The 16572-nt window shown below is 36.7% G+C and overlaps 1 protein-coding gene across 5 annotated transcripts in view; it reads left to right on the top strand.

Annotated features, from left to right (window-relative positions):
- LOC144974988 (uncharacterized) overlaps positions 1-16572 on the top strand; it is a 151179-nt gene that overhangs the window by 100269 nt on the left and 34338 nt on the right. For all 5 annotated transcript variants that reach the window (XM_078918602.1, XM_078918604.1, XM_078918603.1 and 2 more), the window contains exons 27-35: positions 450-580; positions 1230-1389; positions 3470-3690; positions 3992-4072; positions 11187-11467; positions 11740-11918; positions 15556-15707; positions 15905-15994; positions 16541-16572. The exon at positions 16541-16572 is cut by the window's right edge and continues 174 nt beyond it. In XM_078918602.1, the coding sequence (XP_078774728.1) occupies positions 450-580; positions 1230-1389; positions 3470-3690; positions 3992-4072; positions 11187-11467; positions 11740-11918; positions 15556-15707; positions 15905-15994; positions 16541-16572 (1327 nt within the window). The remainder of the gene's footprint in view (positions 1-449; positions 581-1229; positions 1390-3469; positions 3691-3991; positions 4073-11186; positions 11468-11739; positions 11919-15555; positions 15708-15904; positions 15995-16540) is intronic.

Genomic DNA, 16572 nt, shown 5'->3' with positions numbered 1-16572 from the left:
TCCTTTCTGAGTGCAGCTTAACATATTTAAAATCTTTTTTTTTAAAAACTATTCCATTATCTTTCTTTTTATTGAAGTTACTTTCATGTGTTGCAGTCTTGGGAAAAAGTTTTACAAACAAAACTAAAAGAAACATTAATTCTCCATCACTGTGGGTAATCGTTATAAGCAGCAATGTTTCAAGAAAAACATATTTTTGCAGGTGATTGATCTGTTTGTCTTTCGGTTTTGAATATTTTAATTCAATTGGACCCCTTTGTTTTGTTTTATTTAAGCTTTAATAAGCGATCTCTAGATCCAATTGATTTTGTTAATTTTCTTTTTGTTGTTGTTATATGTGTTAACAAAAATTAGACATAAGCACTGACTAATCGCACATACCTCCTTTAGATGATACTTATGTTCATTCAGTCGCATATTTACTGAGTAAAATGTGCAAATATCTTCAGGTACTGAGGCCTGGTGGAATGGAAAGTTTTCAGGTGGTCCTCAAGGCCCAGATACTACACAAGAATGCCCTGATATCGGCAGTGCAACAGGCTACCATTTGTCATCCTGTCAAGGTGGCTGAGTGGAAGAGGTGAGATTTTGACAAGGAAAAAGCAAAAGAGCCACGAGATTTTTGTTTCTTTGTTTGTGCAATATTCTCCAAGATGCATCTATATTGAAAAAGATATTTTGAAGGAAAAGCTGCTGTCTTTGTCCTCATTGTCTTTATTTAAAACAGTTCCATCTCAATGACACATGGAAGTTTCCATTTCCTTATTTATTTTTCAAATGATCATTGAGACATGACGCTATGAACTGTAAAAACATTACTTAGATATTTATCTAATTTTGCCCATTAAATGCAATGATGAAAAGGCTAATTTCAAGTTTCATAATGCCCAGCGGAATGTCTAGAAACATGATCACTTGATTTTAAGTGATCTATTATTATTTTATTTTATTGGCTGAAGAATCGTCTTGAGCCTGCAACGTTCAATGTTAGGAATTTTGTTCTTTTTCGAAGCTATTATATTTATTTTTGTTCATTACTTAATGAGGCAAGCACATTGTATATGATTTTGTCAATGGGTGTAGAGGACTGTTACGAAGTAGGATGAGAGAGAGAGAGAGAGAGAGAGAGAGAGAGAGAGAGAGAGAGAGAGAGAGAGAGAGAGAGAGAGAGAGAGAGAGAGAGAGAGTTTTTCACTTTATTCCAGTTTTGCTTTTGTTCTCAATTTCAGTGGTCGTGCCAGCCCTACAGAGACAAAGAGTGAAAAGAGCTCAATGACCCAAATGACAGGAATGTCTGCTACGTCTGGCACAGCTCTGGCTGGAAAACTCAATGAACCGGGAAGACTCAGGAAAGCTCCAGAGGCTTTCTTCTCTTTGCAGATGGAAAAGGTAAACTATACTTATTACTGTCAAATGATAATATTCACAGGTAAAAATATATAAAGCGTGCTTCAGTGGTACAGTCTTTGCTTTGTACCCAAAACATACTAAGTTCGATGACCTGCTGCTGCGCTGTGTGGCCTTGAGCAATCACCTCACCCTAGCTCAATTTGTGGCCCTGTACTGCGGCTGACGCCTGGGTTATTCTACTCTTCCCTTGGAATAGACCATTGAGACAAATTTCCCCTATGGGACGAATAAAGGGAATTTTATTTTATTTATTTATTTAAAATGCCCAATAACATTCTTTCAACTATTAAGCATATTATACAGCTTTTTATTTTATTTTTAACAACAGTTACAACTTTATCTAGACATATTTTTTTTGCAGCATTTAAATTTTAAGTACCTACTATAAGAAGGCTTAATCCTGTTTCAATGCCGATGCCATTCATAACGTGGTCAGTAAAAGGACTAAAGAAGATATTGTACAGCTTTCTAGTTTTATCCCAAGTCATTATAGTATTTATGGAAACAATTATAAACGTTGCAACGGTTCCAAAAAAGTCAAAATATTTTATTTTTTAAACCAAAAAATGCCTTTTATAATAAGAATAATGTGGTCGGTAGTCACTATTAAATATACTATTCTACTAACCTACTAAAATCCTATTCTATACTATATACTTGTACTATCTACTACTATAACTACTACTACTACTACTACAAACTACTACTACTATCTACTACTACTACTACTACTACTACTAACTACTACTACTACTACTACTACTACTACTACATACTACTACTACTACTACTACTACTACTACTACTACTAACTACTACTACTACTACTACTACTACTACTACTACTACTACTACTATACTACTACTACTACTACTTACTACTACTACTACTAACTACTACTACTACTACTACTACTACTACTACTACTACTACTACTACTACTACTACTACTACTACTACTTACTACTACTACTACTACACTACTAACTATATTACTACTACTACTACTATACTACTACTACTACTACTACTACTACTACTACTACTACTTACTACTACTACTACATACTACTACTACTACTACTACTACTACTACTACTACTACTACTACTACTACTACTACTACTACTACTACTACTACTACTACTACTACTACTACTACTACTACTACTACTACTACTAACTACTATACTACTACTACTACTATCTATACTACTACTACTACTACTACTACTACTACTACTACTACAAACTACTACTACTACTACTACTACTACTATACTACTACTACTACTACTACTACTATACTACTACTACTATACTATACTACTATACTACTACTACTAACTACTACTACTACTACTCTACTACTACTACTTATACTACTACTACTACTACTACTACTACTACTACTACTACTACTACTACTACTGCTACTACTCAAGTACATAAAGAATTTTGATATAAGGATTTGTAAAATTTAATTAAAAAGGCCTATTAAAAATAAAGGAAAGAATGGTACTTCATGACATAGTAAATATAACCATTATGTCTTTTTACTGAGAATATCAATCAAAAGCTGAGGCGGCTAGATTTGGTTAGGAGAGTGTAAACATCTGCATAAACTGCTGCTCAACTTTATTCCGAAATGTACTAAGATTTTTATCACAAAGCCCATTTGGAAACTTAGAGTGTTTTCGAAGCTTATTACAATAATTTGTAATGTTCATTTTATGAATTACATCATTAAAAAATAAAATTCAAGTGGATAGAATGTAGATTTTATTTTTGTTGAGATTATAACTCAATAAGATGTTTGAAGCTATCTCTGTATTTTTGAGACTTTCTGTGATGAATCATTCAATAATTTATTATTATCAGGAGATAATTGAATTGAAATTATACTTTCAAAATAATTCAGGATGTTATTCACATTAAAATATAATTTTAAAATGAAGAGAAAGTAAGTACACACGTCTGTATTTATCTATCAGATTTGTCAACAAGTGCAAGTTTGCTCTATATGTATATATATATATATATTTTTTTTTCTACCAGACCCCAAGTCGAGACCTAATGCTCAATGACTTTGTAACAAAAAAGCAGCAAATGGGAAACATTCTTAAAAATCCTGAAGAGCTGGAAAAAGTAAAACGCAAACTGCTGTCTGAATTTTGCTTCCGCTTTCACCAACGACTGTCTCAGACGTCCATGAGAGGACAACTATTGGCTTACTATGCCAGCATTCTTAATCTCCTTGCAGATTTCCCTAATTTGAGGTAAAATATAGGGTTAGAAAATATTTTCATGTATTTATATTGAATGGGGTTGTTGTAAGGGCTTGCTTCTTTGAGTTTTTTTTTCTTTATTCAAAGTCTATTTGTAAATCTTTATTTGCAAAGCCCCGACAGTCATGAAATAACCCAGTGCTTTAAATAATCTTAACTTGTAACTTGTGAGAAATCTCACGATGCTGCAGATTCGCAGTTAATTTTTTTCTTCATTGTGTAACTTTTGGATTTTAATGGTTTCTATTGTTCTGTTAACTGGAAAAAATATTTCTTTTCGTTTCTTAAACAGAGAGACATACTTTGTCATGGGGGAGCCAAATGAAAAGAAGACAGCTGATGATAACGAGGAGGGATTGACCCCTGATCCCAGGTTAGAACAATTTTGTTTCATCATTATGATACTGAAATGACAGGGATATCATCTTTATCATTGTAAGAGGTATTTGCCATGCAATGAAATCATAGAGAGTGTTTGACAATGTCCATAATAATAATAATAATATTTTACTTTCTTGGACCGTGGGGCTATTTTGTTTTTAATTGGTGATCAAGTTATATCACTTTTTTTTGTTAGAGTGTGTTTACAATTGTGTATAATGTGTGGAGGCTATTTTTGTTGAGATTGGAAACATTTTTCATATATTTATATTCAATTTATACTGAATAAGATCTTCGAAGCTATCTAGGTATTTTTGAGCCTTTCTGTGATGAATGATTCAATAATTTTTTATTATCAGGAGATAATTGAATTGAAATTATACTTTCAAAATAATTCAAGGTGTTATTTACATAAATTATATACTTTTAAAATGAAGAGAAAGTAAGTTCACACGTTTGGATTGATCTATCCGATTTGTCAGACCGTGGGGCTATACTGTTTTTAATTAAGTGATCAAGTTATGTCGCTTTTTAGTTTGTAAGAGTGTGTTTACAATTGTATATAATATGTGTAGGCTATAATATGTGAACACATTACGATTGGCTTTCAAACTTGGGTTCAAAGAAAGATTATTACATGCATAAGAAAGTACCTACTTGCATGCCCTAATCATGTCATGATATTACAGTGGTTTCCTTAAGAGTGCCTACTGCCTGACTTGCCTGAGTGTCCACTGTTTTCTATCAAATCTATCACTCGAAATGCCTGGTCTTTTGATATCAGTTGTATACCTGACTTGCATGTTGTCAAAGCTTCATTCATTTTTTAATGATTCATTCTTCCAACTAGTCAATCGAGCACTTAAGATGTGATAAGAGGCAAAGTAAAATGGCCAGTTTACTGTCGACTACTTTTACTTTTACTCATATAACAGATTAGAATTATAACAGATTAGAATTTTGTCTAATGCTATTTTTATTCTACGGACAGGGTCGGAGACAGTGAGGAATTTTAAGATTTGCCATGTTACTGAATAAATGTTTAAAATGCCTAAAATGTTAAGGAATTGATAAGTATTATTACTGTATGGCATAAAGTATTATATTCATTATATATTGACAATGTCTTCTGGAATTGTATTCAAATTAAATACAAAAAATAGTCATTAATAATCATCTGCTCACAAAAACTATAATTACAACATTTTAACAGCCTTGGTTCAATACGGAGGTAAAAAGATTGACTAGCCAAAACAAATAGTGGTTTAAAATGTGATATCTTATTATTCTTACAAAGTTAAAGAAAAATAATTGAAAATAAAAAAGAATACCAACAAGCTTTTAGAATACTTCATTCTAATCATGTAAATACTATGTGTGACAATGATAAAGACGACAAAAAATTCGGGCATACATTACATATAAAGCGAAAACAGACAGGTACCTCAGATCAAAGAGATAATGGTTAACTAATACAGGACCCAAAATACAGACTTCTTACTTTTTCTGAACTGTTGTATATAAAACTTTGGACATCTTTTGTTTGCAATTTTTATAATGCCTTATAATCTGATAATCCTGACTTGTACATCAGATAATACTAGATAGGTTTGTCTCACTTTACCTTTTAATTTATGAACTATTAGCATGTGTTCATGTTCTTTCAGCCACTTAAAAGTAAGGGGTCAGCTTTCAAATAATGTAAAAAATAAATTATCCATTCTTCTCTCAGAAAATATTGGAACCAAATGTAGCAATAATGGAATCTAATGAGCAAAACGATTCACTTGTCTAACTTGATTATTATCAACCATTTCTTCAAATTGACAATTCCATGTGTTTAACCCGAATATCAATGTCATTATTTTGTTGACGAAAGAGTGAAAATGGAAAGGCTTCGTATGGGAACAAAACAGACAATGGACGTTTCGGGTACAAACCCTTCGTCAGCACAACAATACACAAATAAACGTGGAAAACAAATAAAATATAATGAAAAATAACTTGTATCGTCTGTACTCAATGGTGGTTGCAGTATGAATGAAATGTTAGCGTGGCGTGGGTAGAGGATAGGGTGCCCCAGGGGGTGATCTAATTGATAAGCAAAGGTCAGCGTCAGGGAACCGAACTTTCCAGACTATAATGGAAGATAAAAGACATATTGGTAGTAGTAGTAGTAGTAGTAGTAGTAGTAGTAGTAGTAGTAGTAGTAGTAGTAGTAGTAGTAGTAGTAGTAGCAGTAGTAGTAGTAGTAGTAGTAGTAGTAGTAGTAGTAGTAGTAGTAGTAGTAGTAGTAGAACACTGTAGTGGAACAGTAGGGGTCGGTGGAGGGGGCGAGGTGAAAGAGTCACGGCGGAGGTGGGGGGGGGGGGGGGGTGTTTGTTGGATGAGCGAAGGTCGAATCTTCGCGAAGGAACGATGCGATAGTAAAGTGGAATACACCGATAAATAGATAGATGGATAGACAGATAGATAGGTAGATAGACAGAAAGATAGGTAGATAGACAGAAAAGAGGGGGAGAGAGAGAGAGAGAGAGAGAGAGAGAGAGAGAGAGAGAGAGAGAGAGAGAGAGACAGAGACAGAGAGAGAAAAAAAAAAAAAAAAAGGGGGGGAGGAAAAAGAGGGGGGTGGTGGGCGGCGGTGAGAGGGGGTTTTGAGGAGAGGGGAGGAGGGGAGAAAGAGAGAGAGAGGGGGGACAAAGAAAGAAAGAGGAGAAAGAGAAAGAAAGAATGAGAGAGAGAGAGAGAGAGAGAGAGAAGAGAGAGAGAGAGAGAGAGAGAGAGAGAAAGGGGGAGGGGAGGTGAGAGAGGGCGAGTAAACAGCCGAGTGATAGCTGGGTCTATATGTATATAAATGGATAAAAAAGTGGATGATTGGACACAATGAGAGATAGCTAGGAAGGTAGATGACTATGAATCGGTGGATAATCAGTAGATAGATAGGTAGCTAGCTAGATAGATAGATAGATAGATAGATAGATAGATAGATAGATAGATAGATAGATAGATAGATAGATAGATAGATAGATAGGTAGGTAGGTAGGTAGAGTTGTACTTTTAGTAGTATGAACAGTAGTAGTAGTGGTAGTAGTAGTAGTAGTGGTGGTAGTAGTAGTAGTAGTAGTAGTAGTAGTAGTAGTAGTAGTAGTAGTAGTAGTAGCAGTAGTAGTAGTAGTAGTAGTAGTAGTAGTAGTAGTAGTAGTAGTAGTAGAAGTAGTAGTAGTAGTAGTAGTAGTAGTAGTAGAAGTAGTAGTAGTAGCAGCAGCAGTAGCTGTAGTGGCAGAAGTGAGAGCAGCAGTGGTGATGAATATGGGGGACGTTGACATCTAGTGGTGGTCAATCCTGGTGTTGAGTCCGCGTGGAGTCAGCGTTCCCAACAACTTGATCAGGTGAGTTTCCCTACGTCGACGGGCGGAAGTGTCCGAATGGCAAAAACTGAGCACACACACACGCACACACTGTACATCGCAGTGGTCTGGCAGATTGAAGTGTCTGGCCACTGCTGTGTCTGCACAGTTCGATATGTCACGCAAGTGCTGCACGAATCTGTCACCCAGCCTCTTTCCGGTCTCACCAACGTAAGCAATCCCACACAGGGAGCACGTAATCGCATAGACTAGATTACGGTCAGTGCAAGTAAACGGCCGCCTGATGTCCCAAATCTTGTCTGGAAAGCTGACTCTGTCATACTCCCACAGGTGCCCACAAGTCTTGCATCGGGGTCGCATACACGATCTGGCTTTAGGTCCATCCCTAGGTATGGGTTCCAGGCGGCTTCTGACAAGGAGATCCCTCAGGTTACGATCCCGTCGATATGCTACCAACGGGGGTTCTGAAAAAACTCTGTGGGTGTCTTCGCCCGCCTGGAGGATCCCATAGTTCTGCAATAGGATGTTCCTCACTTGATCGGCATGGGGGTGATGCGTGAGGACTAAAATGGGACGCTGTGTCTCCTGCTTCCTGGCATTACGAGGCCTCATTGCTGCTTCTCTCGACACGAGGCTGGCTTTCCGGACAGCCTTAAGCAAAACCCTTTCGGGATATTCCCGTGCCCTAAAAAAATCGAGCATGCGATCACGTTGAAGCGCAAATTCATCATCTTCCAGACAGAGTCTCCGCAAGCGGAGTATCTGACTGAATGGGATGGAGTCTTTGCACTTCACCGGATGGATGACCGATAGAGCAGGTAGCTGTGACTGTCCGTTTCCTTGTAGTGTACAGTGGTCCGTACTCCCGTGCTGGTCAATACAGCCTTGATGTCCAAAAAGTTCACCTCAGAGGTTGAAATCTCATAAGTGTACTCTATGGACGGGTGGAAGGAGTCCATCGCTAGGATGAACCCTTTCAACTGGCTGTGGGTCAATGACGTAATGCCTCCAGGCGGGCGAAGACACCCACAGAGTTTTTTCAGAACCCCGTTGGTAGCATATCGACGGGATCGTAACCTGAGGGATCTCCTTGTCAGAAGCCGCCTGGAACCCATACCTAGGGATGGACCTAAAGCCAGATCGTGTATGCGACCCCGATGCAAGACTTGTGGGCACCTGTGGGAGTATGACAGAGTCAGCTTTCCAGACAAGATTTGGGACATCAGGCGGCCGTTTACTTGCACTGACCGTAATCTAGTCTATGCGATTACGTGCTCCCTGTGTGGGATTGCTTACGTTGGTGAGACCGGAAAGAGGCTGGGTGACAGATTCGTGCAGCACTTGCGTGACATATCGAACTGTGCAGACACAGCAGTGGCCAGACACTTCAATCTGCCAGACCACTGCGATGTACAGTGTGTGCGTGTGTGTGTGCTCAGTTTTTGCCATTCGGACACTTCCGCCCGTCGACGTAGGGAAACTCACCTGATCAAGTTGTTGGGAACGCTGACTCCACGCGGACTCAACACCAGGATTGACCACCACTAGATGTCAACGTCCCCCATATTCATCACCACTGCTGCTCTCACTTCTGCCACTACAGCTACTGCTGCTGCTACTACTACTACTTCTACTACTACTACTACTACTACTCTACTACTACTACTACTACTACTACTACTACTACTACTACTACTACTACTACTACTACTACTACTACTACTACTACTACTACTACTACCACCACTACTACTACTACTACCACTACTACTACTGTTCATACTACTAAAAGTACAACTCTACCTACCTACCTACCTACCTATCTATCTATCTATCTATCTATCTATCTATCTATCTATCTATCTATCTATCTATCTATCTATCTAGCTAGCTAGCTAGCTAGCTAGCTACCTATCTATCTACTGATTATCCACCGATTCATAGTCATCTACCTTCCTAGCTATCTCTCATTGTGTCCAATCATCCACTTTTTTATCCATTTATATACATATAGACCCAGCTATCACTCGGCTGTTTGCTCGCCCTCTCCCACCTCCCCTCCCCCCTTTCTCTCTCTCTCTCTCTCTCTCTCTCTCTCTCTCTCTCTCTCTCTCTCTCTCTCTCTTTCTTTCTTTCTTTCTTTGTCCCCCTCTCTCTCTCTCTTTCTCCCTCCCCCCTCTCTCTCTAATTCCCCCTCTCTACCGGTCCGCCTCAAACCAACCCCCCTCCCACCCCCCCCCCTTTTTTTTTTTTTTTTTCTCTCTCTGTCTCTCTCTCTCTCTCTCTCTCTCTCTCTCTCTCTCTCTCTCTCCCCCCTCTTTTCTGTCTATCTACCTATCTTTCTGTCTATCTACCTATCTATCTGTCTATCCATCTATCTATTTATCGGTGTATTCCACTTTACTATCGCATCGTTCCTTCGCGAAGATTCGACCTTCGCTCATCCAACAAACACCCCCCCCCCCCCACCTCCGCCGTGACTCTTTCACCTCGCCCCCTCCACCGCCCCCTACTGTTCCACTACAGTGTTCTACTACTACTACTACTACTACTACTACTACTACTACTACTACTACTACTACTACTACTACTACTACTGCTACTACTACTACTACTACTACTACTACTACTACTACTACTACTACTACTACTACTACTACTACTACTACCAATATGTCTTTTACCTTCCATTATAGTCTGGAAAGTTCGGTTCCCTGACGCTGACCTTTGCTTATCAATTAGATCACCCCCTGGGGCACCCTATCCTCTACCCACGCCACGCTAACATTTCATTCATACTGCAACCACCATTGAGTACAGACGATACAAGTTATTTTTCATTATATTTTATTTGTTTTCCACGTTTATTTGTGTATTGTTGTGCTGACGAAGGTTTGTACCCGAAACGTCCATTGTCTGTTTTGTTCCCATACGAAGCCTTTCCTTTTTCACTCTTTCGTTAGTATTTTACTATCACCGGCTTCAGGCAGCCCTTACCGTTTTCTACTTTTTCATTATTTTGTTGCAAACCTTCCATTTAAAATTTTTTAATAACAATTGATTTAGTAGCATTTTTGTCACTATTCAAGCATCTTTGGCTTGAAAATGATATATGGTTATCCTTATCCAAAGCCAGAAGTTGTCTTCAATCGATGTTGTTTTAAATTGATTTTCAAACAATCCCTGATTTGTTACAAATTCTCTTCCTCTAAATCTTCAATTAGTAATACTACTATGTTAAAAATATTAATTCTAAACTACAAAAATGATTAAAATTAAGTCAGAGAGATACAAGGAAAACAGAAATCCAAAACAAAATTAACAACCAAGCCGACAAATTTATTTATTTAGTTTTGATTTATATGGAGAAGAAGACGCAACAAAGGAAAGTTTTGTGTGATATATACATATAGAGAGTAAGAATGAGAATCTATTCGATTTTCAAAAGCATAATTTAAAATCATTTAGACTGTGATAATTGTCATAAAGCAATAAGAAAGCACATTAAACGAATCTATTAAGAATGCAAAGGCCAGAAGTGGTGTGCAACATAGAATTCTAAAGCTTTTTCTGTAACCCAAGGAGCATTTTGCTTGAGTATTGTTTTTGCCTGTACGCCCTTTTTTCTTGCATCCCAACCACCGGGTGCTAAGTTAGTAATCACTTTATTATGAAATATTGTGATACATTATCAAAGTTTTAACATGTTAAGTGGAATATATCACATTAATTTGGCAGGATCTTCAAAAAACGACCTCGACGTCTTCTATCCGCTGATGGCAGTCATGTTCTGAATATCTGGTTCATCCCGCACCATACAGAAGCATTGGTCATGTTCAAGACTTTGGATGATGAAGCATGTGCCAAAGCTATGATGGTGGCTCTAAGCATTGTGGCTTTGCTCCATGATATGCTTCAATACTTGTGTACTCATTCACGTCTGGGAAGCTCTCATGCCAGAATGGGGTCTCAGAAAATGGAATTTGTTTCAGCTGATTGGGGTGGCACAGAAGGTGTTGGTAAGTCGATTTATAACAAATTATCAATCAGCCTGTTTTATGTAGTAGAGAACACGATGTGTTGAATGCAACATTGAGCCAAAGTGGAATATTGCAGTACTATTCACAATACAAAGCATTTGATTCAATATTACAATTAAGCAGTTCTATTCTTTTAAAAAGAAATGAAAAATTATTATTATATTATCTTTATTACTTGGATTATATGGTGTTGATACAATAATGTATATTATAGTAGCATGGATGTATTTTAAATTATTTTATCATTTTAGGATCAGAACTGAGAGAAATTCAGAAACAAATCAACAATTTACCTGACCCTACTGACCCCCAGTATGTTCTTGAGCTATTGACCCTCAGACGTGATGTAATGTTCTTAGAATTTGACACAGCAGTCAGGAATTCAATGTCTGACACATTTTTGTCAACTGGCAATAAACAAGCTTATCAGGTATGCATGTTTATCATCTTCATCATCATCATCGTTATCATCGTCATCATCGTCAATGTCATTGTTATCATTGTCATCATCGGCCGCGGCGGCATCGTCGTTGTATTGGTATTAGGGATGTGACTTAATTGGGTCAGCCGCTTTATAGGGACGATTCCTTGAGAATGGAATTTTTTTCTATATAAAAAGTCACACCCTTTCCAATTCTCAGCCGCTTAATTGGGATGGCCCGCTGCTTTAAAAAAGTAGTCCTTCAGAGCCATTTGGCCCTTGGAACCAGAGTTTATCCGGTTTCTATAGCTTGAAATGGACAATAGCAATTGCTTGCTACCCTTTGCACAGGTCACTAGTCTATCGTAAAGTACTTTTTACCAGATCTAACAGACTCAGCTACCCATTTACTGGTAACAACAAGAGATGAAGTGAGTAGAAAAGTGCCAGAAGACAATAGAGAATAAAAATTTTTTTGCGGCGGTGATGGGAATTGAACCCGCAACCTTATTGGTACGACAACTCCGCCTGGCCGGTGAGAGCGTGACTCTACCGTATGAGCTATCCATGAACCCAAAAAATTTGTATCAAACTCAGGTCATTCATTACTAGAGCCTTCTCTCACCGACTACTGGAGGTAGCGGGTACACACACACACAACCAACGCGAAGTTAGTTGGCCAGCAGTTAAGCTTAATAGCCAATATTCTCAACACAAACATATAACATAGAAACAATTGAGACATTGAGTATGCTCCGGTATATGGTGTGAATTTTTAATTCAGAAAAGTGAGCGGAGCAGGCACTTATGTTGGTAACAACAAGAGATGAAGTGAATAGAAAAGTGCCAGAAGACAATAGAGAATAAAAAAAAATTCGCGGCTGTGATGGGTGTGGACAGGGCGTTGGAAAAAAAATCTTGACTGCACCCGGGATTGATCTTGGTCCTTTTGCGTGTGAAGCGAGTGCTCTACCAACTGAGCTACCGGAACCTCGCAGCTTAATGGAGATGAAATTTGACAAAAAAATTTTGTGGCGGTGATGGGAATTGAACCCGCAACCTTATTGGTACGACAACTCCGCCTGGCCGGTGAGAGCGTGACTCTACCGTATGAGCTATCCATGAACCCAAAAAATTTGAATCAAACTCAGGTCATTCATTACTAGAGCCTTCTCTCACCGACTACTGGAGGTAGCGGGCACACACACACACAACCAACGCAAAGTTAGTTGGCCAGCAGTTAAGCTTAATAGCCAATATTCTCAACACAAACATATAACATAGAAACAATTGAGACATTGAGTATGCTCGGTATATGGTGTGAATTTTTAATTCAGAAAAGTGAGCGGAGCAGGCACTTATGTTGGTAACAACAAGAGATGAAGTGAATAGAAAAGTGCCAGAAGACAATAGAGAATAAAAAAAAATTTGCGGCTATGATGGGTGTGGACAGGGGGTTGGAAAAAAAATCTTGACTGCACCCGGGATTGATCTTGGTCCTTTTGCGTGTGAAGCGAGTGCTCTACCAACTGAGCTACCGGAACCTCGCAGCTTAATGGAGATGAAATTTGACAATGACCATCCCCATAAAAGAGCTTTTCCGTTGTCTTCAATCATTTAAAATGGTGATTCATAAAATGCAAATTAGTCTAACAGGATGGTCAACTGGGTGTGAACAATAGAATTTACCTGTATCCCCTGTTAGTGTCTATAACGTCAGCCAATTGGGTGTGTGAACCGTTCATCATAGTTATGACAGATATGTGAACAATAGAATTTACCTGTATGTTCATGGTCATGGGTCATTGGCCACAATGCCAGATTCATAGGAAAACTGACCAATGGGGCGATGGATAATGAGTGATGGCTTTGTTTGTTTAAGGCTCTTATGAGTGGCATATTCATAAATTGTTTTTTTACAGTTAGATTTGTCTGTCATTGTTAGAGGTAGATTAAGGTGCTGTTAAGACGGAAATGTCACTGTCAGATAAACGTTGTTGCAATAACTGACATTCAAAGCGATTACGATGGATAAATGCAGAGTGGACTATGGCAAATCTGAACAAATGCTCAATTTCATGCTTGCAGCATAATTGGGACGCTGCTTAATTGTGATGATTTGTTGGGAACCTAGCAGTCCCAATAAATCGGCTTGGACCGTATTATCACTATTATTATTATTATTATTATTATTATTATTATTATTATTATTATTATTATTATTATTATTATTATTATTATTATTATTATTATTATTATTGTTATTATTATTATTATTATTATTATTATTATTATTATTATTATTATTATTATTATTATTTATTATTATTATTATTATTATTATTATATTATTATTATTATTATTATTATTATTATTATTATTATTATTATTATTATTATTATTATTATTATTATTATTATTATTATTATTATTATTATATTATTATCATTACACAACCTGACTATAAGCATGTTTGGGGTGTGAAACAAGAATTTTCACTTTATAAATTTACCCCTTTATAAGCACGCTCACTGAAAAAAAAATTTTTTTTTAAAATCTTGAGCTCTTATATAGTGCAATATCAACTAGATGTGCTCAAAGCACTTTACAAAGGATTCCTAACCATAGGCAACACTTGACATGTAGGACAAGATATGACGTTTGTTAGGTGAATTCAGAATTTTTTCTGGACAGACACAATTCTGTTCACAGTCAGGTACTCATTTCACACCTGAGTATGGTGAGAGAATGTGAGTAAAGAGTCTTTTCCAAGGACTCAACATTGCCATGTTCAGAGCTGGACTCTAACCAAGGACCTCCCGATCTGAAGGTGACCGACATACCTCTAGACCACGTATCCGTATGATAAGGACTCTTTTTATGAGCATGCTCAATTTTCTGACCATTATTTAAAAATTACAAAAGAAAATAAATGAATAAGTAAAAAGAAAAATACGACAATATTTTCAAAATACTTGACAAATAAACAGAGTTAATAGAAACAATCAGAAGTGCTCTGTGGGTAATGTATGGTTCACACCTTACTATTCCATCATCACATCCCTTGCACAAAACAGATGACAACTCAGTGATGAAATGGACAATGCCCGTCCATATTAAAATGCTATGTAATAACAATTGGCATATTTGAAAGCTAATTGAAATTATAGGGAGGGGGGGGGGGTAATGTTGATATAGTACTGGAAGTGGGGTAAGGGAAGGGAGGCCTTAGATTGTCACCTTTGTGATCAAAATTAATCGTTAATTTTGATTCAGAGGTGTTCTCTGTTTGTTTACCCTTTAAGAAATTGAAAAGAAAAAAAAAAAAACCCCGCTAAAAATGACTTTTTAATTGACCAATGGCAATTTCAAGCCTGCAATCATTATGTACCTCTACAATTGGAAACTGGTTTTACTGTAATATGAGCATTGACATAGACACAAATTTTAAAAAAAATCCAGATCTGCTTATAAGGACGATCCGGCTATAAGCATGCTCTGCTTGATTCCCAAGGACTGTCTTCATAAACTGAGTCCACTGTATTATTATTATTATAATTATTATTATTATTATTATTATTATTATTATTATTATTATTATTATTATTTACCTCATTCTTGTGTTTTATGTCTGTCCTTCTACAGAGCATTGTACATAATGCACATTATGGTCTGTCAGCCCTTAGCAATGTACAACGTGTCAGCATGTGTTCCGCTTATTTGACCATTCCAGAGCCCTTAGAAGCAAGAGACTCATTAGCCAAGCAGATATTCCCATGGAGGTCATTCTTAGGAGTGTGAGTCTGACCATTTTCTTTTTTTTTTTTTTTTTAGTTCAATCAATATCGCATATCTTATGAATACCCACACTTATGATTCTTCTTTTTTGTTTCAGAATTTAAAAAAAATTTTTTTATTATTATTATTTCTAGTATCTCCTTTGAATGCTACTTGTTTCATCAAGGAATTGAACATTTTATATTTGTATTATCAGTTCTGGCCCTTTCCCATGTGGATTTGATCAATGGTTTCGGATGGAGCATTTCATCTCTTTGTGTCTTGCTGGATTGAAACATGTTGACAAGTGAGTCTGTTTAATGTTGATGCCTATTGGTAACAATTTTTTTAGAAATACATATCCCAATTGAAACAACTGCTGAATGGCTTTTTATTTGATATAACTGAATTAAAGAAATAATACTGTATTCGCAAAAATATTTTTTTTCCAATATTTTTATGCCTATACTGAATCTGAATGTTACTCTAAGTCAACTCTAAACTGTTGATTGGCTACTGAAACCGTTTTAGTGGTACCTATAAAAATGAAAAGGTCGACAACATTATTCATAACTTGAAACTCATCAGTCATTAAAACTGCTGATCCCACCCAATGCATCGACACAGAATCATACAGTCACCATTTTGACTTTGAAACAAATCATAATTAATATTTTTTTGTTTTTTAAAATAATTTTTTCTTCTTTTTTGTTGTTTTAGAGTAGAGATGACAAAAATAATAATGGTACAAAATTTAATTGAAACATTATTTAAACACTTAGAATTAATCAGTGTTATCTCAAACTAAATAAAATTGTGTAAGTTGATCATAATATTTTTCAACTTTTACCAGACATGTTGCCAATGGAGAGATACTGGGTGTAA

This window comes from Berghia stephanieae, chromosome 6 (assembly GCF_034508935.2).
Source record: "Berghia stephanieae isolate SIO BIC M18660-M18661 chromosome 6, UCSD_Bste_1.3, whole genome shotgun sequence".
Classification (NCBI taxonomy): domain Eukaryota; kingdom Metazoa; phylum Mollusca; class Gastropoda; order Nudibranchia; family Aeolidiidae; genus Berghia; species Berghia stephanieae.
The sequence above is the reverse complement of the archived record's forward strand: the minus strand, read 5'-3'. Positions and strand labels throughout refer to the sequence as shown.